The 26,352-nt window shown below is 28.1% G+C and overlaps 1 protein-coding gene across 1 annotated transcript in view; it reads left to right on the top strand.

The window, feature by feature from the left end:
- Positions 1–13,603: 13,603 nt before the first annotated feature.
- Positions 13,604–26,352, top strand: part of 5-HT2B (5-hydroxytryptamine receptor 2B) — a 182,700-nt gene continuing 169,951 nt past the window's right edge. Inside the window, exon 1 of the mRNA XM_089219342.1 lies at positions 13,604–14,031. Coding sequence (XP_089075468.1) covers positions 13,959–14,031 — 73 coding nt within the window. The 5' untranslated portion in view covers positions 13,604–13,958. The remainder of the gene's footprint in view (positions 14,032–26,352) is intronic.

Raw genomic sequence — 26,352 nt, 5'->3', positions numbered from 1 at the left:
TAGGTACCTATATAGATAAACTGTAGACAAATAATATTATAATTCAACTATTAAATTTTTTTACAAGATACTTAGGCCATCAAACAAAAGAAAAAGTAATAAGCTTTTGTAATATAAAGAGAAATCATTGTAAATTTTTTTTTCATGTACAATTTATTTATAATTTTAACACTTTAATAATTATAGTTTGTGTAAAGGATAAAATAAAGGTCAGCCAAAAAGTTAGTTACACACAGCCATGATTATTCACACAATACTAGACAGATTTCAGTCAAATTTTCAAATAATTATTGAGTATAGGATAAAAAAGCGGGTAATTGGATGTCGCTCTGCTGTACATTAGGTGGTAGGGGGGACCTCTGACTAGGGTAGGTTAGATTTTAATGCAATGATATAGGTATCATTGTATACGAAAAACGATTCTTAACGACGATGATTTGTCAGTCTAGGATATATTATATTTAAATATTGTCATATATTCTATTTTGAAACAAATATTTTATTTTTTAATTAGGATGCAATTTGCATAAGGCATGGTTAGGATAGGTTAGGTTAGGTTAAGTTAAAACATTGCATGTAGTTATCATGATTAATAATACCTTATATTATCATAGAAATATCATAGAAAAAAAAAAAAATTAAAATTTCAGTTGTCTCTAAATATTTCAAAAAAAGTCAAAATATTTTGAAAATTAAATAATTTAAAAAAAATGCCAATCTGAATAACTGGTAAAATTTTCAAGTATCTACGACCCATACTTTTTTAATTATAATCATATAAAAAAAATCGATTTGGTCGAAAACTGGTTTTGTGTAAAAATTCCCGTTTTCCCGTTACTTTTTTTTTTTTGTTTTTCTCGAGTTTTTTGAAAACTGTTGGAAAATGTTTACTTTTGACCTCTATAATGCACCAAGAATATTCAATTTTACATCGGAAACCACCCCCAAAGTTTGAAATTAAAGCATTATTTCGACTTGTTATGCTGTACACAGACACAAAAAAAAATACACATCATTGTAAAATCAATACATTCATCACTCCGTTCAGAATCTAATATATTTACCACATTAATATACCAAATTTTATAGTTTTCATAGAGTCACACAAATTTTTATTTTAATTCCTTGGTTTGTTTGATGGATTTTTGTTCATCTACATCCCACCACTCTTTAACAGCAGCTATATATTCTTCGTATATATGCTTACTTGTTTTTAATTGACCCAAAACGATTAAAATTGGAATTGTCAAATCAGGATTACGATAGGAATGTGACCGTGTAAAACTTACTTTTTGACCAATCTTTGTATAATTGTTATCCAAAGAAATATAAATAAGATAAATGGTGGACAATTTCCCCCCTGACATTTTACCCCAGACTGTTCTGGGCGTAGTATAACATTGTCTCCCCAATATATTTTCGATGCGGACATTTTCCCCCCATTTTTTTTAAAAAGTTTTTTATTGAATAATATAATTTTATTTATTATTTAATAAGAAATTATAATTTTTTTAATAAAACATTATTTTTTTTTAATAAATATAATCAATTATAATATAATGAACTTTGTACATTTATACTATAAATTAAATTTTTTTTTTTCATAAATATATTAAAACGTAAAAAAATTATATAAGTATAATAGTCTAAAAATTTTGACATAAAAATGATACATTTTGTAAAAAACATTTAATTTCTGATTCTTTTTTTATATCTAAGCACATATTTTGTAATTGGCTTTCATATTTTTTTTTTTTTTTTTTTGTAATAATTTATTAATTACTATTACCATTGAATTTGACTTTTGTAGTGCTAAAATGTACATCCAAATATTTGGATGCTGAGTTCTTACCAAAGTTTTAAATTTATTATTGAAACCTTCACTTATATTATTTGTTCTACCTTTGTTTTTCTTTGTATCATTATGTACATTCCATACATAAGGAGGAAACAATATTATTTAATATAAAAATAATATTTTATTAAAAAAATTCTTATTAAATAATAAATAATATTATATTATTCAATAATAAACTTTAAAAAAAAAATGGGGGGAAAATGTCCTACTACGCCAAAAACAGTCGGGGGGGGGGGAATGTCCGGGGTGAAATTATCCGGATACCAAATAAGATAATATATTATATTATGTTATATTTAAATTCAGAGTATAATATTTAATTAAAAAAAAAAAATAAAACTTCAACCTTGATATTGTTGACCATCGTCCATCAATCTCTGAGTTATTTAAACGAAATATTTTGATTAGATAATACTATGAATTATTGATTTCTTATTTTTGTAAATAGATACCAACTACTGATTTGTCAAACATTCTCAATTATTAATCATTGAATAATATATACCAAAAAAAATCACTCCGTTAAGTCGTCAGATCTAAAATACGAAATTAAAGTATTAGAACCGAAGGGTGGCAATGATTTATCATTAATTTTCGATTAACAGCTTCTTATTGAATTTGAACAATAATTATTATACAGTATGTTTATAGGTATTATTATGGTTATTCTCTTCCATGAACACTCGATCACCCAATATATATTATTATCACAACTGTTTACTATTTTTTGAGTCTCAATTACAGAAGTTATTATAGATCAGTATATTTTGTAAAGAATATCGAACCTAAAGAGTATTTAATACAATAATTTAACGTGGATGCACCTATTACGCACTGACAAAAATATGATGAACCATAGAAATGGCTTGTCGACAAAATATAGTCATTTTTTTTTTGCCTTTGTTAAATAATATGATACTATAGTTCTACAGATTTTTTATCGTCAATCGCTATAATTAGTGCCTATCGTATATAATACTCATCAAAAACTAATTAAATTATTTAAATTTTGAAGGTTCTTGGGAAAAAATCATAGAAGAGAATGATGTAATATCAGTCTGTGAGTATTACCGATCACCACAGTTTCTAAAAAACTATCATATTTTGAGGTACACAAGCACTACGGTTTAATAAATAATCTTATCGTAATTTGCTTTTGTCTTGAAAAAATATTGATTACTTCGTTGATAGGTATTCCTTTATGGATATTCAAAATTGCTACTCCGGCAGGGTTCAGCCTATTTTTTATCATAGTATATATCGTGCTTAAATTTAGATACATTACGCTTTGCGCATTATGATTAAGATTATGTTTTAAGATATATTTGTTTTCTCGTTCAGTTCCCTTAGTCTCTCCAATAGTTATAGGTACTTAGATATTTTTATAATCAGGCCAATAGTAACCTCCGGTGTCAGTGTGTCACACCAAGCACTAAATGCATAACTATAACCATAGAAAATAAATAAATTTAATTGTGTTAAATAATGTGCTATAACCTACTTAATTCTGTGTAATATTATAGTATAAATACCCATAGGATAAACCGACCATTATAGAACTTTTAAATTATTAGATTAGTTTTTGATAAGTATAATAATTAAATACGTTATATGTATGTTATGTAGATATAGATGAAAAACTAAAGCTATAACATACTTATAGTATTATTATTGTGCACTGTGCAGCTTTTTAGATAAAGACAGTCATTCAAGTACACCAGTTAATATATAACAATGGTCAATGGAAAGCTAGATGGTATGTAATAATAATATAATAGTATAATAATGTGCACTATAATAAACAAAATAATCATCTTTTATACCATTTGTTTTTTTAAATTTATTTTTACTCTAAATTATCTGAAAAAACACTGAACTGTTATATAAAAATATTTCAGTTGGCAATTTGTTTTTGTATTTTGTGTTATTATAAGTTTGTTTAAGAATCAATAACACCGGTAGAAACATAGTGTTCTTATTCGATGAAGTGCTATAATTTGGTGAAGTTTTTTTTTAACTGCGCACGTACCTTTTCGGACCATCAAAACCAAATGTCGAACACAAAGAAACTCACGATATCTTTCCGTTTTCTTTCAATGCACTTCTCCGGTTTCCTTTGAGTTTGATTTTATGTGTTATTCTCTCATATCGTTCTAGTTCCGCTTACACCACCATCTGTTTCACCATTTATTTTAAGTGTAAACATCAACAATGAAGATTTATTTTTCCCAATATCTTGTTACCTATTCATATACTCGAAGAGAAATAATAATAATAGACAATTAAGGTCTAGATAAATAAAATATTATAGATTACTTTTTTTTCTTACACAAAGTGTTTTCAGCAGTTCGTCTAAAAACATGTTTTTAATTATTATAACTAATTGAAGTTGAGACTATGTATAGGTTCTAGTTAAGTTTCAAAAATAGTTCAATAAAATATATTTATTAGTTATTAACTATTACGTTTAAACAATGTTATCAGGTAATGTGATTATGTTAAGTATAAACCTCGAATAAATACAGCGTATAGATACCCAATATTCTTAGTGAGGATTACTCGATAGTATTAAGATAACGGTTATTGTCAAAATAATATAATAATAGGTAATCAGTTGACCAATGGTATTCATTTTTTAATCATAGATTAGATTCGATCGCATCATTGTCGTGACGTCATCATATCATCATAAGGTCTATTGTGATTTCCAATGGTCATTAAACGATTACAGTATCAATATATTATTGTGTCTCTTTTATAATATAATAATAATATAATAATCTCGAAACTTCTTTACCTATTTATCTACTAAAGCATTAGTGGCATCCCACGCATGCTAATAAATGGTTCCACTTGACCATTCCTTATAATAACAAATATAGTATTGTAAATTATAGTTTTGAATGTAAAAATGACTAATTTATTTGAGTCTTTTCAAAATACTTGTATTTGCTCAGGTCAAAATAATATTTCTTATAACTTTTAAAAATAATAATACCAATATTAAATATTAAAATTTCATTAAAAATATGTAAATACCGTGTATTATACTTTATTAAATTATTAATGTGTTATTAAATAATATGATGGAATTCAAATATTTCTAATATTAATACTAATATTATAATTTCGTGATTGTTTTAACGTTATTTCTATCGTTTATTATCTTACGTCATACTATATCGTTTAAACTACAACGTTAATATCATTATTAAAGTATAGATATCGATGTCTAGGCCGAAGTTAGTATAAGTAAATTTACCTCATTACTGAACATTTGACAAGGGTAGGTGTCCGACCTTATCTCCGAGAACATCGATCTAGATAAACTGGGTTATACCACAAAATGTATAAATAATTAAGTGTCGATCACGGATGTTTGTGGAGTTCCTTTCATTTTAAACTATAGAAAGTATATCGTTCGCTAGGCTTAATCCCATAAATTATTTTAATTGAATGTAAATAATACTTCAATAAGCATTTCGCAGCTACAGTATTATTTTTATGAAATCTACAAATAAAAATATAAAATCGAAATTATTATCATAATACATAGGTACTTAACAATATGGTGGATATAAGATTCTTCATGGTGAGTACTAAGTTAATAAAGCTTATTTATAGGTACCTACTTATCATGAAAAACTTTAAGACTCAAATTAACCTTTTCTTTTTGGTAGTAGGTATAATCTACGTCTGTTTACTAAATACAAAACATTTATTTAAGTCGTATAGTTTTTTTTTATAATTTTTTTGAAATTTAATTACATTTTCTTAAAGTAAAGTCGATCCAGTCATAAAAACTCCGAAAAGTATAGCATTTTAGATCATGAGCGGAGCGAGGAATGTATTGATTTTACCATGATGTGTGTTTTTTTTGTGTATGTCATCACGTTTTAGGTGAAAAATGCTTCGATTTTTGACTTCAGTGCCTCGTTTGATCAAAACCGGATCTAGTTGGTACTTTGGTGAGGTCAAAAGTAAAAAATTCTCAATATTTTTCTAAATAATCAGGATAAACAAACTAAAAATTAAGAAAAAAAGTGGGTAAGTGGGTATCGCTCTGCTGTAAATTAGGGGGTGGGGTGGACCTCTGACAAGGGTAGGTTATGTTAGGAGCTTTGTATTTAATTATCAAATCTTAGATCTAAAAAGAAAAACTTTTATGGACTTCTAACTAAGATAATTTAAAAATTACTGTAATTTTTACGAATTAAGTCAATATTTGAACTTCAAATGCTAATAAAAAAAAATAGTGCCTATGAATTCTTTTAATTTTTTAATCACTATAAGAATAACTTATGAGGAACTTTGTATTCAATTTTCAAGTATTTTTATATGGACAAAAACATTTTATCAACACTTCAAAATATTTTTAAAATTAAATTATGTAAAGAAAATACCAATCTAAATAACTGGTAAAATGTTCAAGTATCTACGACTTATACTTTTTAAATAATAACAAATATTTAAAATCATTTGGGGATAAATCGTTATTGTTACGCTATTTCGTTAAAATTTAAAATTCAAACGCACTTAAAATTTTTCCTATAAGGATGCTTCGAGTTTCTCTATCGCTACTTAAAGAAAAACTTGTGGAAATCTTAGTGTTATATTTTTAATCCTTAGTCATGAACACAAACAATTTTATGATTTTTCAACTTTAACTGCGTTTTCGACAGATTTCGTAAAAGTTTGAACTATAAACGCTTATAAAAAAAAATATTGACTTACGATTTTTAATTTTTTTTAGCTACAATAAGAACAACTCATAAGGAACCTTGTATTCAATTTTTAAGTTTTTTTGCTCATCTAAAGTTTTCACCGACACTTTAAAAAAAAATTGACTTAAGTTGAACTTTTTATAGGCATATGCAATTTTCGATCATTATTATTATTTTTTAAATTAATATCGATTAAAATTTATTTGTTGGGTAGAAAAGCTTGAAAATTTAATAAAAGGCTCCTAATATATTGTTACAATAGCAGATGAAAAATAAAATAAATTCTTAATCACATTTTTCTTTATAAGCATTCAAAGTTTGAATTTTGACAAAATACGTAAAATTCACTAAAATTTGTAAATTATATTATAAAGTTTGAAATTCATAAAAATTTTATTCTTAAATCTAAAATATTTTAAAATTTATAATAATCTATAATATATCCTAGACAGATAAATAGTATCCGCTCAGAATTGTTTTTCGTATACAATGATATAATGTCATTGGATTCAAATTTAATTCCATCCCTTACAGTAACCGATTTATAACCTACTGTATAGCAGAGCGACATCCACGGAACACGACTTACCCGCTTAAAAATAAAAATATTTTATGATATTTTTAATAGGTTCTTGTTAAAATCTGAATATTTGTTTTAATAAACTACGTTAAAGTTAGTTTATAAAATATTTTGTAAAGTGACACGGTTAGGTAAATAAACGTAATTATAGTATGCATTTTATGCATTGTATTATTTATATTTTTAGTTTTATAACGCAATTTTAAAAACGCATTAAAAACATTGAAAATAATTAGTGTTGTTTTTTTTTTTGGTATTTATTATATCGGATGGGTGTCCATTGAAAACGTGTATTGCCTATCATTATTATACTATTAAACACAATATAAAAAAATTATATTATTACATTTCACTAATGTGTTCCAAATAATTTGAGATTGATGGTATGCTATTATTTACTGGTGGATAACACTATATACATTATTATTACTATACTTGGCAAGGGTACTGTAATACTGTATTATATTATTTCACCGAGAAAATCTTTCAATAATTTTTTGCATTTTATAACCATCATTCTTTTTGTGCATATAAACTCTATCGGAGCTATTTTACATTTCATCAATTTCATCTCGTTTTTGAACATATTCTTTTGAATATGATAAAAATGCTTTCTATTCATATTTCTTTTGATATTCGGCACTCTTTGCATAACATACACTCCATATTTACAGCACCTCTAAATTAAGCTATTGAAATAATATCACTTTAAAATATTGAAAGATATTGGTATTTACAGTGATAGATAGCCCTAATTTAATCAATCATTAATAATTAATGAAAAGTTATAACAAATTGTCTGTTAAAATCTAGTCCAAATGTGTCGAAATGTTAGTTTATTCAACAGACGCATTTTAGAAATACTGATATTCAATCAAATAACCAAGTATAAATATAGTTATATACAGAGGTGTTCCCATTATTTTTTTTTGTAACACAAAACAAATAATTGTAACACAATACAAATAATTTTCCTATGGTTCATAGGAGTAAAGCCGGTAAATAGGGTGTCAATAATATGGAAATAATTTTAAACTAAATTTTTTACACGTCCTCTTTATATTACGTATATTTCGTCAATCTTAATGGTATAATATCGATTATGATTGAGAGCATACGCAGTATATCCATAATATTGAAAAAAAAATCTTGAGAGTATACAGCGTATATAATATATATATATAGTATACCCTACGGCCCATAGTTCACACCAAATTCAAGCCTAATTTAACTGTCAAAGAAAATAATGGGATCCGACGAATATTGTACATGTTATAGTATCTGTGGAGGACTATGAAGCTATGGTTTTATAAATGAACATAGAATATCTTGTGAACATTTAGCAGTTTTTGTTCCCTAAAATAAACACATAACACATCCCGATGTACTGCTTCATATTACTATTGGAAGTTTTCTTTTTTTTTTTAAATTTATACTTATAAATAAAAATTACAAGCAGAATTACAATGTGCGTATAGGTACAACACGCGTTTAATTAAAAACGATTTATCAACACTTGTGAGTTTTTGTAGTTCTATACGACATGATGTTGTATATAATGATAATAATAACATTATTTATTATTATTATTATTGTTATCATTATTATTGTAGCGTGTTAAAATACCGTTTACAAGACATAATGTGAATGGAATATTATTTATTACGCCGTTGAATGTCGTGCGATTCGCAAATTTCGTATATTATATAAGAATTATTATTACCATCATTATAACAATATTATACACACATACGTATAATGTGTACATACGTGTTTTAAAATGATACATTGTATACTCCGTACCTATACTATATTATAATATAACGCTATTATTCCATATGAGAACGTCACGAATTATAACGAATTACGAGTAGGTAGGTAGTAGGTACCAATACTGTCAGAGAAAGGATGTTTTATTTTAGTATCTGAGTGCAGCGATTTTTGTGGCTTAATACACTTTTCTAGTAAAATAAAATCCCCAGCCATCAACTACGAGGGAGATTTTTTATAGAAAATTAGATTTTGTTTGTACTTTGGTGAATCAAAAATAATAGGAAACAACTAAAAAAATACAAACTCCAATAATTGTTAATAGTAGTTATAATATTCACGATTACAACAACGTCTCTCTTAATCCCATTAGCTTCTTCAAATTAAACGAATACCACGAGATTTTATCGATAATTTTTCGGCAAACCATTTGAATACCACGTGTGATTTCGTTACTATATTTTTTTTTTCATTGTGTACTCTTTATATTATTATGTTTTGTTTGACGAGGAGAACATACGCACTTACTTATTACAAACTGGTTCTGAAACAATTTTCCCACATTCATATAGGTTGTATAATATTATAATAATCATTATTTTATCTTCAATCGTTCATCTATTAAAATATAACAAATAGTGTATTTCATAAATGATAAAAATAACGACCTAAAGTCACTGAGATAGATAAAAATAATATACTGGACTCACAATGTTCCTAATAATTATACGAAATTACGAAATACGAGCCGTCTTAAATATGATAATATCTTTACCATCAGAGGTTAAAATATTGAATGATATAATCCGGGCTTGTGTATTTCTCATCATAAAATAACATTTAATATAAAACAATATTTAGTGTAAATTAACTACCGCAGAAGTATTTTATTATGATGAAAAGTTTGCGACATCACGTAACCAAAAAGCCAAAAATGTGCCTTTTATCATCTCAAACATGGCCACTTCATCAATATGACTACATGTAGCATAATAATTTTAAAAAAAATATTGATTAAAAAAATGAGTTATTGACGGAGATAAACTCGCCGAGATATTCTGAAGTGTATTTATTATTTACAGTCAGTCGATACGCGGGATTTCGAGCAAATACGCAAATCATTTCGGCTCACTACGTCCCAGCTGGATTGGAAAGTTACACTTGTCAATAAATAATTGTACTTCAAGAGGATCAGGGAATACAAATATTTATTCATTTTTTAAATCATTTTTCATTCCTAAAACCACGCGTGTGGGTGTAACCTAACGACCTATACCTACGTATTATAGGTTTGTTATTTTTTTCGACATAAATTTGGATGACACTTTCTAGAATGCTGTTATTTGTGGTCAAGACTATTGTATTGGTACGTGTTTTAATTTAAAAAAAAAACATACGTGGGTACCTTTATTAAATGATTGATTTGGTCGAATACGAATTGACGATAACTTCGTGATTGATTATATTATAATACCTATAATGTGCATCTATAAGTGTTTTTGGGTAATCAAAATTGTTTTTTGGATGAAGTTGTTATCATAAATTGATTCCAGATTAAGTACCATAATACGACTTTAATATTATTACTATACTCGTCCGAGCAACCCACTATAAATTCAAGATTTAGTGTTTATTAAATCATACTTAGGTATGATCAATTTCTAATCAAGAATTAATTTCCAGATAAATTTGCATACATTTTATCGTTGTCTAATATATTATGCGTTGCTAGACTCTTTAGTTGAATAGTTTATCTTTAGAGCTATTCGGAATCGTCTCATGACAAAAGGAAAAAACAACATATATGTATATATATGCACATACTTTTTTGCGTTGAAAATCCTGTTAAAATATTTGTTTAGTCACTCCAGACACTCCAGTATACAAAAAAAAAAAAAATGGCTTTGAAAAATATTAATTTCTCTGATCAACAATCAAGGCTCTGAGACTATTATAATTCTGTCACATTAATTATATCATATAATACCTACATTAATTATAATAATATGCATATAATGTCATGTCAGCATGTGTGCAGAACGTCATCGACTGTATAACAGCAGTACCGGTGCACACAATAACAGTATAATATTAACAGCGCACGTGTGCTGTTATAACAATAAGCATTAAAGAGTAAAAAACTTCTCCTATTGAAACAAATCCAAAGACTCGCGATAATTTTAGGTTTGTATTTACCTGTTAATTATGTCTCACTGGAAAAACAATGTATTAGCGCACGTGCACATTATTCCGGTATTATAATATTGCAGGTTCGAAATAAAGTTGATAATTATCATCAGAAAGTATTCAATGATCGACTGAAGACGATACAGTGTATATTTATAAGGATAGTATAGTTACCTACGTAGTTTTTCATTTAAGTATTTTCCTCTTCACAATATAACAGAACAATATTAGCTGGTTTAACGTTTTGAGCCATAATTATTATTGTTAATATGGTACATAATAATATGTCAGCGTACGATTTGTGCAACAGAAACCAAAACGCGATTTAAAAAAAAAAAAAGTTTCAAATGATATAGTTAGGCCATTTGTGTTTTTTGTGTGGATCACAAACACGCACACGATCACATGATGTATGAAACGTCTCGCTGTAACCTATGCATAATACACATAATACGTTGCCCGTCTAATATCGCTACCTAAAACTCCCATAACCATATTTCCTCTCCTTATATATCATATTATTATATATTAAAATTTCATTAAATAAATATTATACTATTTTTAAATATTTAATTCACATAAAAAATAAAAATAAACCTTAGATTAAAATTATATTAATATCTAGTTGTATAATATGATTTTTATACTTACAAAAATTAAATATTTTTAAAACTATTTTTATTCTATCTGTTACATAAATATAGAAGTTAAATATTTTATATACCAATAAATAAACTTCGATATTCTATACATTTTCCAGTTAAAATATTTTGAATTCAGAACTCTACCTATCAGAGGTGAACTGGCCATTTTTGATCCGGGGTGCACAATTAATTAGGGGCCCGTATTTTTTTTAAAATTTAATTAAATAGAATAACATGTTATTTTAATTTTAAATATTAGTTATTTTATCTATGTTTGTATTAATTATGTATATACACAAGTGATAGATACGATGTAATATTATAAATATAATAACAACAGTATTGTCAATTTCTATTATAATTTATCTTTCTATATTTAATACATAATATATTCCACATAAAAATAAGAGTTAAATTAAAAAGGGAACAACATTAGTAATCGGAGGACTAGATCATAAATACAAAGTGGGCCTGGGGTGCTATTTGGTGTATAGAACCGTGGGATAACCCACCATTGCTACCTATATACATATGCGCATATTATATTTTATACAAAATTAATCGTTGAAATTTTAAAATTTTATATTATTACAATATAAGTTATGATTTATGAAATAAACATCATAGCCGCATTTTAACTGTAGTGATTTCTCAATTACAAAAAAAATAAATATATTTCAGTGCCTACCTATTTATATTTAAGAACACTTAATCAAATAATATTGTACTATCATACATTATAATAGACAATTTCATCACCACCGGACACTGGTATATTTTATATTATATATGCAACAAAGTATGTTCATATTTTCAAATAACGTATTTAAAAATGTATATTTTTGAAAAAATTAAGATTGAATACATCGGTATGTATCTAGGTCAATAAATGTTCACATTTACCTACTTATATAGTTATACAGTACGTAATATTTTGTTTACTGGATTTGTTTTTATTTTTGAACAATCTGTTTATGTTTTACGCGCGGTAGTGTTTCAAGATAAATCAGTGTAAAATAATTAGAATCTACTTTAGAACGAGTGAATGGCTATTTATTGCGATATAAAAAATAAAACTAAAAACTTAATTCAGAATTGTATTTCATCGTCCAAATATTTTTTTAAGTATTATATAAGGCATAGAGATAAAAGTCAAGAAAAACAGTTAAAAAGGAAAAGTTTATTGGCAAAAAAATAAAAACAATTAAATGACTGAGAAATGTTTTAAGGACATAATTAACTTCGATTTATTATTGATATTGGATATAAAACTATGGTAAATTGTATAATATGCCTATTGCATTATTAATACTATAAATACGTAGCTGATAATATATAGTAAGCATGAGTCAAACTTAAATTTCCATTATAACTTTTTTCAAACTTTTTAAACTTCCAAACTTAATATTTAATTTAGTTTTACTAAATTATTAATCCATTTTAATTTGAAACTAAAGTATACCACAAAATATTCGATTTAAATCACCTATTATTTTCAAGGAATTTTGACTTGTTCAATTTTCTAGAGAAGTAAGTTGTTTGAGAACCAAATAAGTTCATGAAACCATTCATATTCAGATCATGTCGTGTGGATCCATGCAATTTCTTTTATAGTTTTTATTTAATAAAATATAATATTATAATATAGTTGTCACTGATTTTAACAGGTAAAGAACACATGTACTACGTGGAAAACGTATCGATCGGCCATCGTCCTGTTGACGCGTAGTCGGATCGTGGACGCTTGACCGGCCGCGGCGCCGGACACCATGCGACGGTGGACGTGACCACCGATCCACCGGTGACGGTGACCGCGGAGGCCGTCACCGTAGTGATCGCGGCACGTCTTCACGGTGTACACCAGCACTAACGGCCACGGTGGTGTTATTGGCGGCGTCGTGGTGGTGATCGGTAACGACACAGCGGCCGGGCCCACGTCACCGCTGCTGCAGACGGCCACGCCGCCGACGCCGCCGGTCCTCGTCGGCCAACCAAACGTCACCGGCGGTGGCGGCGGCGGCGGTGGTGGTGTCGTAGTGGTCGGTGGTGGTGGCGAGGGCCCGTTCGACGGCGGCTACTGGTGGTGGGCTTTGCTGGCCGTGTTCCTGGTGCTGGCCACGGCCGCTGGCAACATACTCGTGTGTCTGGCCATCACGTGGGAGCGCCGGTTGCAGAACGTCACCAATTACTTCCTCATGTCACTGGCCGTCACTGATCTCATGGTCGCCATCCTCGTCATGCCCGTCGGTATTCTCACACTCGTCAAAGGTATGTGGTGTACACGGACGTAATTCGTTGTATTTTAGTGTATAATATGTTACATGTATATTGTATATATAGTTACAATATTACAACTTGTAGGCGAGGAAAATCAAAGTTTAGAAATCATATTAAGTATAAATATATTATTTAGAGTTATTCATTTAACGCAAAACAACGTATCGTTTAAGAAAACTAACGTTTTTGAAAATATTTAACATTTTTAGAAAAAAAAAATATTGTTTAATTTTTTAATTATTATTTTTTAAGTTGTTTACACTTTGAATGGCAGCATTATTTTATTTTTCTATTGCATAGCAAAATATTGTTTAGAGTATTTAGATGTATAAAAAATCAATTTGTCGAAAAGTGTTTATTAGTATTAACTGATTAGTTATAAGTGTTTAAAGTTTTGATGTGCTGATAGTAGTGGACTATTATTTTCAAGGAAATTTTAAATTCAAATAGCATTATTTTTTTAATACATTTTGATTGGTATAATACTATAATAATTATTTTGTACCACTTCTAGTTTAAATTTTCAAAACTTTATATGGATTACTCGATTGAGAGTAAAATATTATTATATTTATAATCATTATATTATAAATCGTCTTCACGTAACAGTATTCATGAGTAAGTTATCCATTATAATATATAATGCATTTTATTATCGAACTTAAATTTCATGTTATTGATTATTATACAGGTAAATTATTTAAAATATGTTAAAAACTTAATAAAAAATTGTATTAATTTACAATATCTTTCAGTTTAAATGAAATAATAACTGACACAATGCTAATAAAATACTAATGATATTAACGATGTTATATACTCAGCTACATAATATTATATTTAATTTATAATTATAAGGTACAATTTTAGGATAATATAAAAATACTTGATTAAACTACTTGTATTCGTAAAAATAAAATTAGGATTGTATAGTAAAATAAAATATTTTTACCATTATTGTTGATAAATTAGGCAGTGGGAGCAAGAATTTTACAAACGGTTTATCCCTATGTGGTGATACCACAAGGAAATTAGGTATACATAACATAATATAAAACATGATCCATTTACCACCTGGAACAGAAAAAAACATTTCATTGTTGGTGATCGACTGGTAGATCTTTCTCTCTTGGTTTACAAAAAGAGTTTGAACTAACTGAAAAGTTAACGGTTTAAAACGGTCTTCTAAAGAGCCGCTCTACACCTCTCTATCTCCCAGTATATTTAAATGATTCTCAGTCATTAAAATATATAATGCAAAATATTTATAAGCAGATAGGTAGGTATATTATTTGTCTTCTAGTGCAGTAAGACAATTAATGTTTTATAACTATTGTTATAAATATGAAATTATTTAAATATTTCAAACTTGAAACTCTCAAAAATTAAACCTTATGAAATTTTAGAACCCTATCTAACCCTATCTTTGTATGTTACAATCGAATATAAATTCCGTAAAATGCATAACTATTATTAATTTTTTCTTATTTTAATTTAATAAGCTGTCTTACAATGATCATCAAAGCTAAGCCAACGGACCTATGTGTATCATGTGTATCATCTTAACCGCATGATTAATTTGGTGTACATTTTGATTATTAATCTTAGTCTTGATAAAAACAATTATAATCAATACCTACTATTTTATTATATTATTGCTACGATTATTTTTACGAATGCATGAGTAACTAATAATGCATCACTACCACCATAATAATATTGTTATGCATTTAAAATAGAATTATAGGTATTAAACCGTATTATGTATAATATATATAATTAGGTAGAATACATGTTAAACCTACGAGTGTTTTGTTTCGAGGATTTGGTTCACACCCCAAGTACCTTCACAAAAGCCCCCAAATTACACCAATAGACTACCACCACAAATGTAGTGTTGTTCATGTTACGCGTCATCATCGCCACTAAGCACCTAGCTCTATGCAGTTAAAATATCTATACGGTTAATCATAGCCTATGCTTCATAGGGGTTGCAATTTGTTGTAACACTAAAAAATAATTTTTTTTAATTATCCCACAATTTTAAATAAACTCACGATTTTTTTATTCTTTTTTGTTTAAACTTTATTGATACAATTAGTTTCAACAATTACAATTACAATTACAATTACGAATTACGAATTATAAAATACAAATACAGTAAATACAGTTACAAATGCAATAGAAATAGTACAATATAAAATTGATTAAAAAACCTGAATGGTTAAAGAAAGATAATATATTCAATATAATGTTTTTTTGTTGGTTTGAATGTATACTTATAGAATCGAAAGGGATGTTGGAGGTAATAAAAATAGATAATAGGTGGTCACGATGTGTTGATAATCTGGGACAGATGAAGAGTAGATGGTTAATATCACAGACAAAACTTACGATTTAAATTTTTATTTTAAATTTTATGGTATTGATTCATCGATTTCATTAAAATAGAATTTACAAGAATTTTTAATTTGGGTAAGCAAAGAAAAATCAATTCTATAGTTACGTTACTCGCAACGAGACTATTGTATTATAAAACTTAACGTAAGAAAATACAATCTAGTCTTTAGTCTTTACCCGTTACGACAACAATTTAAAAAGTTAGAGTTTTATTATTTACCGGCCATTCGAAAAAAAATATGGCAAAAAAGATTATCAAATCATAAATAAAAGACCTGCGGAATAATCATTAACGTACAAAATGCTTTCCGTTGTCTGTAAATTTCACAGAGGTCCAATAATCGAAAATATATTTTTAAGTTGACTGAACAAAATGATAATGCTTGTAACCAACTGTATGTAATTAAGTTTTCTTCGAACATTTATACTATGTCTTCGCGGATCTTCTGTAGATCATGTATCGACAGACGCCTCAGACACGCAGTTTATTACGTGCTTTCCTATGCGAGCAAGGAAGCCATTAACGAGTTCAAAAAGTTTATGTAATAACTTTTTAATGCAACAAGTTTGTTTATTTTTCTAGTCATCTCATGTAACGTTATAAGGTTATTTATGTTTTCTTTTCTTTTTTTTGAGCTTTATATTCAAAACGATGTTAATTTTCACTTGATTAATATCAAACTGAATATTATATTTCCCTAATGTAAATACAGATAACAAATGAATACGCTTTTTGTTCCATATTGAAATTTATTATAATGTTTTAAGGTCAAGTTTTAAATTTTAACAAAATTTACTTAAAATTAGTTAATAATAAAAAATAGAATGAAATTTAAACTCAATTGGCTTTGTTATTTTGATTATAAAATATTGAAATTCTTCACACTTAGCAAATGCTCTTGTACAGCTACAAACTTATCTAGAAAAAAACAAGCTAATATTGTTGTTATTATAATTGTTATTAAATTTTATAATTAGAGTGATTTATTATTTGTGGTTTAATATCGATCATTTAGAAATGTATAAAATTTACTATTCACTTGAGAATAATGGATCCATTACGACGAGATTTGGTTAAAACAGTTGGTATAATAGGTTTTTGTTTTATTTTTTGTATAGGTTACTCAGCTCTCTTATTTTTAATTTATATTATTTTTATTGTATACCTTTCAGGTTGAAATTAAACTGTCCACATAATGAACTGCATAAAGTACTATTTAATTTCGGTTTTGTTCTTGTTTCCGGATCGGTAGGACAGGTGGGGGAAGGTGTATGAACAATAAGTACAAATACAAAACTAAAGAAGCCTAGTCAAGATATAATAATATTATATTTATAATCTGAACTCGAACCGTTCTTGAATAATACATTTTAGATGTAAAAATAATAGATATATTTCTGTATAATGACATTTTAAAGAATTGAAGTTTTATTATACATATTATTAGTTTTAACCAAATCGCAATTATTGTGATAAAATTATTTTTTTATTTTATGAATTAAATTTCAAAAGCAAATTTTTGTAAGATAGATGCTAGTCTTCCACTAAAAAAATCTCATAAAAAATGTGCACATGCAAAACCTCTACGGCAAATCCCAACATAAATAAGAACATGGATTGAATTTATGTAATACAATATTTGAAATATAACCACCGCACCTATGATAACTGAGTTAATTAGTAAATAAATTGAAGTGTCACTAATAAGTGGTTTCTTTGATTAATATTTTTTTCCTTCCACGTTATGTATGTCAATTAGCAAATATTCTTAAAATGCATTTTTCGTATAGACTGTTTATTTTAATGCATAAATAAAAAATAAAGATAGTAGCATAAATGACTTACTTACAATATTCTCAGATTTTCAACTATTTTAATTAAAATTACGTCGTTATAGTCTATTATGCAAACAATTATCGAAGAACTCAAAAATATTAAACTATAACACGATATATAGGTATTAGGTTTAAAATCAGTAATTTATTGTAAAACAATTTAGTCACGTTTTTGTGTTCTATAATGCAAGAAAATAGAATACAATATCTACAAAAATAACTCAACAAATGTAAATACATGTTAACAGATTAAAAAAAAAAAATTGATAATCTGAATATTCCTTGTTATTAAATAATTATAGAAAATTTCAATGTTATATTTGCGTTTTTATATGAATAAAATGTTAAAAAATACATTATATTTTATAGCACACATTTTGTTTTTAAATTTTCTTCAAAGCATTTGAAATTTAGTGTTTAAAAAAATATAAGTATATTTATAATACAAAAAAATAAGCTTGACGTGATTTGAGAAAATTAATTTAACATTTATTGAAACTACTAATACACCAAAACGATGTAATAAGTAGTGCACTTTATTATGATGATAATTGATATTTGATAATAATAACAAATAGGTCGTGAATAGGTATACACGTTTAAATATTTTATAATGTGTGTGTGTGAGCGCGTGTGCGTGTTTAACAGTTTTATCGGTATTTAATGTCAATATTAACATTTAAATGCACATCGAATATTGTATTGTGACTGAATAAATTAAAGTGTCCATGAGGACACGACCAATGTAGTTATGTGCCATTATACTGTATTATTCCGGTGACCCAGAGAGTGGAGTAGGTATATTTATACTAATATTATATCCTATATTTTATACTGGATAACTTTATTTTAAAACTTTAACATATACTAACTTAAATATACACAAAGGGGGTTTTTTTTTTTAAATATAATCACTTGTTTCCTAAAACATAATTATCATTTTTGAATTTTTTCCCACAGGCATTGTGCGAGATTGCACTATGTTGTTATGTTTTTATTATTTTGTGTACTTATCATTGCATACCTACTGCATTATTTTATAATCTTATTTGCTGTAAATTTCAATGTATAAAATTGAAAATAAATAACTTTAAAAAATTATATCTAGATAATATTAGTAAATAGAAGATTACTTCACTTTAATCCATATGTATGATACATTTTTAATTAAATTTAAATATTTTATTAAATAAATTATGAAAATCAATTTAAACAATTTGAATAAAATATAAGTTTTGAGCTTTTATCATATAAATTGTTGAAACTACTTGAAAAAGTTAGAGTCACTTTTACTTTTACTAAATTTGAATATACTAGAACTTAATATTTTAAGTGTAATGGATCCCTTAAAATTAAAAAAAAAACTTTCACTGCCATATTCGTTTCGTCGTTTTTAATTCATTTTTTGGTTGTTTTTCTAAAATGTCAAAAATTTAGAAAATTAAACTCAAATTTACAAGATATTGTATAAAAATTGGTTAGTGGAAAATATATGGGTACCATGTATTGATTGTATACAATCTCATTGATATACTTATATAATTATAACATAGTTGTACCTAATCTATCAATAATTTGATATAAAAAATTTTTTTTTATTAATATTATCATATTATAACTAAATTTGGCATAGATGAAGCATAATAATATTAAGCTGGTATTGTTTATCTGAAATTCGTCAATCTATGTTCTGGTATGATAATATTATAACACGTAACCTACTCATCACTCCAGGTTTAGCATTTGACTTATGCAAATTTTATCGTATATTATTTTGTCAAGACATAATATCTAAGACATTATTCATATACCTGATAATTATTAAATGAGATGATTCTCAAAGTTTGGATAGGCACTGGAATCAGGAAACATCAAGCAGTAATTATAATATTATATGTATAAAATATTATGTTATATACACTTCTGTACGTTTTTACATAATTTTTTCACCCCTTGATCTTTGTCTGGATGTTGGTGGAGATAATCAGCGTATGTGCGTGTGTCCCATAAGGGATTTATTTTAGCCAGACGTGTACTACGCGTGCTGTATTATATACATATATATTATATATATATATATATATATAATGTGTATATGTTCAATGTTGTACGTTCATGTGTTCTGACAGTGTGTTATAAATTCTTAAAAAAAACATACATTCTGTGAGGTAGTAAGGTCGCATGGTGGGCACTATATACACATCTGTTTATGTCACTCGTACAATATATATATATATACAAGGATATAGTATACCTAACACGTTTCGTTAAGCAATCGTGCGCAAATAGTTGCGAACGGATGTGGAAATTCTTTCCGACGTGATATAAAGTAAAATAAAATATTATAATCAAATATTAAATAAACAGAGGTGGTTTGATATTTATTTTTTCTACTTTACATGGGTATGACTCCCAAAGAGAGCTGTCTCTCTGACTATCTTTCTCTCACTGTGACTAACTAGAAACTTATCTCGCGTGGTTAAATTTATGTTTAGAAAAACTTCAACAACCTCGAATGACTTGGAAAAATCCTCTACACCACCACGGTTTGTATAGAAAATCAACGCCACACCACTATAATCGTAAGAACCCAGCCTTATTTTCCATCCAAATATGTCTCACTACGCTCGTAACCGGTTTTTAATTACCTAACCTGTACAGTGTACAGTATTGAAAGTACTAAGGCAAACGGATGCATGTATATGTTTTAGTATTAAATCTTAATTTTAAGCAGTAAAATTAGATAACGAAAAAGTCCATAAAAGTCAGCACAGCTACTTTCAACTATTTGTTTCTTGTTTTAGCACTATCTTATCATGCGATGTTCACTATTTACCATTAAAATCACTCGCTTAAAACTAAAAAATAACATGGAAGTTTAAAATGATTCAAATTGATATTTATTTATTTTTTCTACTCATCAAACTTTGAGTAAAAAACTGATTGGAATCACAGTAGAATATTGCATGCAACATTCGAAAAACGTGGATAACTGTGCGAGGTGCAGCTGCTACGTATAAGATTTTAAATCGTGGAAAGAATAACTTTTGGTTTCCTACTTAGAGAGTTTTCTCATACTTTCCATATGCCTATATCATACATTAATAAACCGTTATGGTGATGCCACACAACAGTACATATTTTGCAAATAATATTTTGAATTTTTAGCTGATGATTAGACTGCATTGTATATTGTCTAGATTGTGTTTAGCTCAATTATCATTACCACAACACCTATTTAAATTACATCACTTTAATGTCATCTCAGAGCTGTACAACTACATATTTTATGGAATTGTATTTTAGACAATGCAAACCTCTAATTTTTATGAATTGGTAATATTTACCATGATAAAATAAGTATAAAATGGTGTTAGTCGTATAAGTAGTTCAAAAAAATTACACAATTAATAAATTACAATTCGGCGGTCAACTAACCATAAACGCAGTTTAGTATTTTATTTGTATTATATAAAACTTAGTCTCATGAAAAATCAATACCACTTGCGTAGTTAATTACTCAGTATAATTACTATTTTACAACAAACTTGAAGAGTCATAAATTTGATTTATTCACTTAGAAATATTTAACTTGTGGATACTTAAAATAAGTAACTACTCGTATATCGTACGTTCCTGACGTTAGTATGAGTAAATAATAATTGATAATAACACGCGATCATCGGAATATTAAAATAATAAGCCACATTTTGAAATAATTTACCATACCCTCTAACATAAATGGGTTTTGTTAATTAAATAATAACTCTGAATGATATTTAAATAATCGTCAATGAAAAAAAAAAAGTTTAAACAAACGAAATATAATAACAGCGTTTATTGCAAGTCAAAATTTACATAATATTATTATTAAAATATTAAATTTTGGAACATGATAAATTATTATTGTTGGTATAATTATACCATTATACCAAATTCGACTAATGTAAGGACAACTTTTTATACGTACCTACAAAATTTTAAATGAAAACATTCGTTTTCCATAATATTTAAAAATAGAAATAAATAAAAATTAGTCTTTACAAAATATTTTTTAAATATGGATTTTTATATTTATTATAATATTGTGGTTTTAGAAATACGAATATTAAAATTATTAACTATGTTATTCAGTTTATCGCGGTCAGCGTAGCAATACCCATCGCTGTATATTGCTTCGCACCATGCATACACACCTAACCCAATTCTTAACCGATTTTCTTCTAACTTAGATCAGAATCTTAAGGAAATTAACCCACGAATTTATATAAGCTTTAATTTAAATTGGCCTTAAGTCAAAAGCTACAAGGTCAAATAAGTGTTAAAACCAATTAATATCGATAATCTATTAAGCACACAGTCAAACTAATCTAATCGATTAATTACCAAGCGCACGATTCCAGGCACCGTGCTCGTACGTGACCTTGGTACCGTAGCTAACACCGTGGCGCAATTCCGACAATGAATAACACGATTATTAACAACCAGTCCTTCACGCGCAACCAGTATACAAAGCGGCTCAAACGATGAAGCAAAAACATTAAAAATTGTCATAGCCAAAAACACGCAGAACACTTCAACTGACATCTCTGATTGGATAATCAAAACTGGAAAACGTTCTACTTCTCCAGATAACTCTCTTACATCAAAAGTAAACAACAACAACCATAACAAATTTACATACACCATTCCTAACCGCTACGAAGCACTCAATGTCATAGATGAAGAAACAAATACCTAATGAAAAAGACGTTGAAAATGACCAAATCCAAACCGAAAACGTCATCCAGCTACCACCCCCTCCACCAATATTTGTCACCATACAAGTCAACTATCAAAAATTCTGCGACAAAATAAAAAATACGATAGGTAACGGCAGTTCCTATGAAAAACGACAACTAAAAATCTCAAGTTAATACTTAAATCTCCTCAATTTTTCCGTAAAGTAATTAAATTACTAAACGATAATTCTGTGGAATATTTCATATTACAAGCCAAGGAAGACAAATCTTACCGAGTAGTATTAAAAAACCTTCACCACACAACGTCCACTCTGAACTTATTACTCAAAACCTCAACGAGCTCGGATTTTCGGTCAGAAATGCTACTAATATAAATAATAAAAACCAACCTAGCAGTCCACTCCCACTCTTTTTCATCGACCTGAACCCGGTAACAAACAAACCAGAAATATTCAAGCTTACCACGCTATGCCACTCAATAGTCAAGATAGAAGAACCTCACTCCAGACGTGATCTACCTCAATGTCACAGATGCCAAAACTACGGGCATACGCGAACTTACTGCAATCGCTCACCTAGTTGTGTTAGTCGTGGATAAAACCACGTCTCCGACATGTGCGAAAAACCAAAGAACACTCCAGCTACTTGCGCTCTATGTGGAAAAGACCACCCAGCAAACTACAAAGGATGTACGGTACACAAAAAACTCCAAAAATTCAGAAACACAATAGCCTCAACTCCACAGGCATCAGACCAGTCGACAGTAACCATCCAGATAAGAACGAGCAACACGTGAAATGGGAAAAATCAAAGAGTAAGTCTCCTAGCAATGTCACATATCCTCGCTCTTATGCAGATACATTAAAACCATCCAATCATAACCATCAAACACATAAATCCTCCTCTCTCTCCGAAACTCCTACAGCCACTATTTTTGCTTCTTTTTTCGAACATTTTTAATCACTCATTACACCATTAATAAATCTTCTTAAAATGTTAATAAATACAATTTTAACCAAAAATGACAACTAACCCAAACGTAAATCACTCATTATCAATTTTCTCCTGGAATTCCAATGGTCTCAGTCAACATATAACCGATCTCCAGCATATCCTGCTAGAAACAAACACCGAAATTGCACTTATTTCCGAAACCCATTTTACCCTAAACACCTGCGCGAAAATCCACGGCTCCAATGCCTACTTTTCTTGTCATCCTGATGACACAGATTATGTCGGTGCTTCAATTTACATCAAATCAAACATAACCCATCACTCATTTCTCCCTTACTCTACACCCCACATTCAGGCAGTCTATCATTCGACTATCCACAAACGTCATCAAACTGTCGACAAAATTTCCAACACATTGGAGAAGAAAAAATTCTGCCCTACTGTGTTTCTGGACGTCTCACAGGCTTTTGATCGAGTCTGGCATGAAGGGCTACTCTTCAAACTAAAAAAGTTTCTCCCAGCACCATATTTCTAATTAATAAAATTTTACCTATCTGGCCGCTCCTTTAAGGTTCGTCTAAAAAATAGTTACTCAACCAGCTATTGTATTAGTGCAGGTGTCCACCAAGGAAGTGATATCGCCCCTTTTCTTTATTCTGTGTTTGCTCACGACATCCCCAAAACACCCTACACTGTCCTTGGTACATATGCCGATGAAACACTAGTTTCAGCGCCACACAAGGATTCTGCTACTGCTTGTCAGATGATCCAAAGTCATCTTAATGGCTTAATATGATCAACTTATGGACAAAACGCTGGAAAATAAAAATAAATGAAAACAAGTCTACTCATTTTACTTTTACAATGCACAAATCTGTTTGCCCTCCAAACACGTTTAACAACAAAGTAATTCCCTCGTCAGACGATGTAAAGTGCCTAGGGTTAATATTCGACAAACCCTTAACTGGAGCTCGGATCTTAAATAAAAACGTAAATTAGTGAATTTCTTCTGAGACCTCTATTAAAATCGACTTTTTCTAGCCAACAAACTTACAATATACAAATTAATAATTCGTCCGGCTTGGTTTTACGGCATCCAACTATGGGGGCCATTAAAACCATCTAACATTAAAACCTTGCAAGCATTCCAATCCATATGTCTACGCTTAATAACCGCTGCCCCTTGGTACTTTACCAACAAAAACCTCCACAAAGACCTGAACATACCAACCCTCAACAACTTAACCAAATCCTACTACTTAAAATTTCACTCAAAGCTTCGAGCTCATCCAAATCCCATAGTGAAAAGTATATCCTCTACCTCAATTATTCCTAGAAGTCTAAAAAGGCAACGACCTAGAGATCTGCTCAATGCCTAAAAAAAAAATTAACTAAGCAGAAAATACTAAAAAATTAAAGCCCTAATTTCTTGTCAGGTGGCACTGCTGGGAGCCTTCCTTTTCCGTAATTAATGTTATTGTGTTATTTTGTCAACACACTTACTTATTATACCATTGTATAGATTGTAAATTAACTATTTTTAATGAAAAAAAAAAAAAAAAACAATGTAATAAAAGTAGGTGTTCTAAAATTGAAATTAAATTAAAAATAAATATTTATAATAAGAAGCACTAAAATGACAGAAACATTTCAATACAAAAAAAACATATCTATTTATTACTTATTTTTCATTTATTACAATATATTTATTTGAAACTATAAAATTGTATAATGAATTCTTACAAAAATAAATAGTAAGGCATCTACTTAAAATAATTATATTTGTAATGCAATTATTGTTGGCCCTCATATTTATTTTGTACGTACATTTATTATACTACGCGTTTAACGAATAATGTTAAAATTAAAATTCGTCGCACGTCATCGCAGTATTTTAAAGTTGCTTGCGTATCGCAGCATATTACTTTTGTAACGCGTTATTTGGCATTTTATAAATTATTATGTTCTAATATAAGTACCAGTCTAGCATTTGTGTAGAAAATGTCACTATTTTACTATTTATTTATTCATTATTATTATTAATATTATTTTTTGTTTTAATTTTCCTTACAATAAATTTATATCACATTAGTAGGATAATAATATGTATGTTCTGAAGCTCCTACCTTAAATTTACACGTAAATTCATATGACTTCTTATAGATAACATGCAGTACACGCTCCTCCCAAACTTCTATTAATTACTCAATATAGGCAACCTGTAGCACACATAAAATCGTCACTCATCAGTTATCACAGCTGCCATCCTATCCAACACGTGACCGACATATATTTTACCCCTTCCTCATAAATACATTAGCCCCTAACCACCCTTTATTTCCCATTTTATAATATATTTATATACATATATTATGTACAT

Source organism: Diuraphis noxia, unplaced genomic scaffold (assembly GCF_037042655.1).
Source record: "Diuraphis noxia isolate RWA-SAM2 unplaced genomic scaffold, SU_Dnox_SAM2 contig0002, whole genome shotgun sequence".
Classification (NCBI taxonomy): Eukaryota; Metazoa; Arthropoda; class Insecta; order Hemiptera; family Aphididae; genus Diuraphis; species Diuraphis noxia.
The sequence above is the reverse complement of the archived record's forward strand: the minus strand, read 5'-3'. Positions and strand labels throughout refer to the sequence as shown.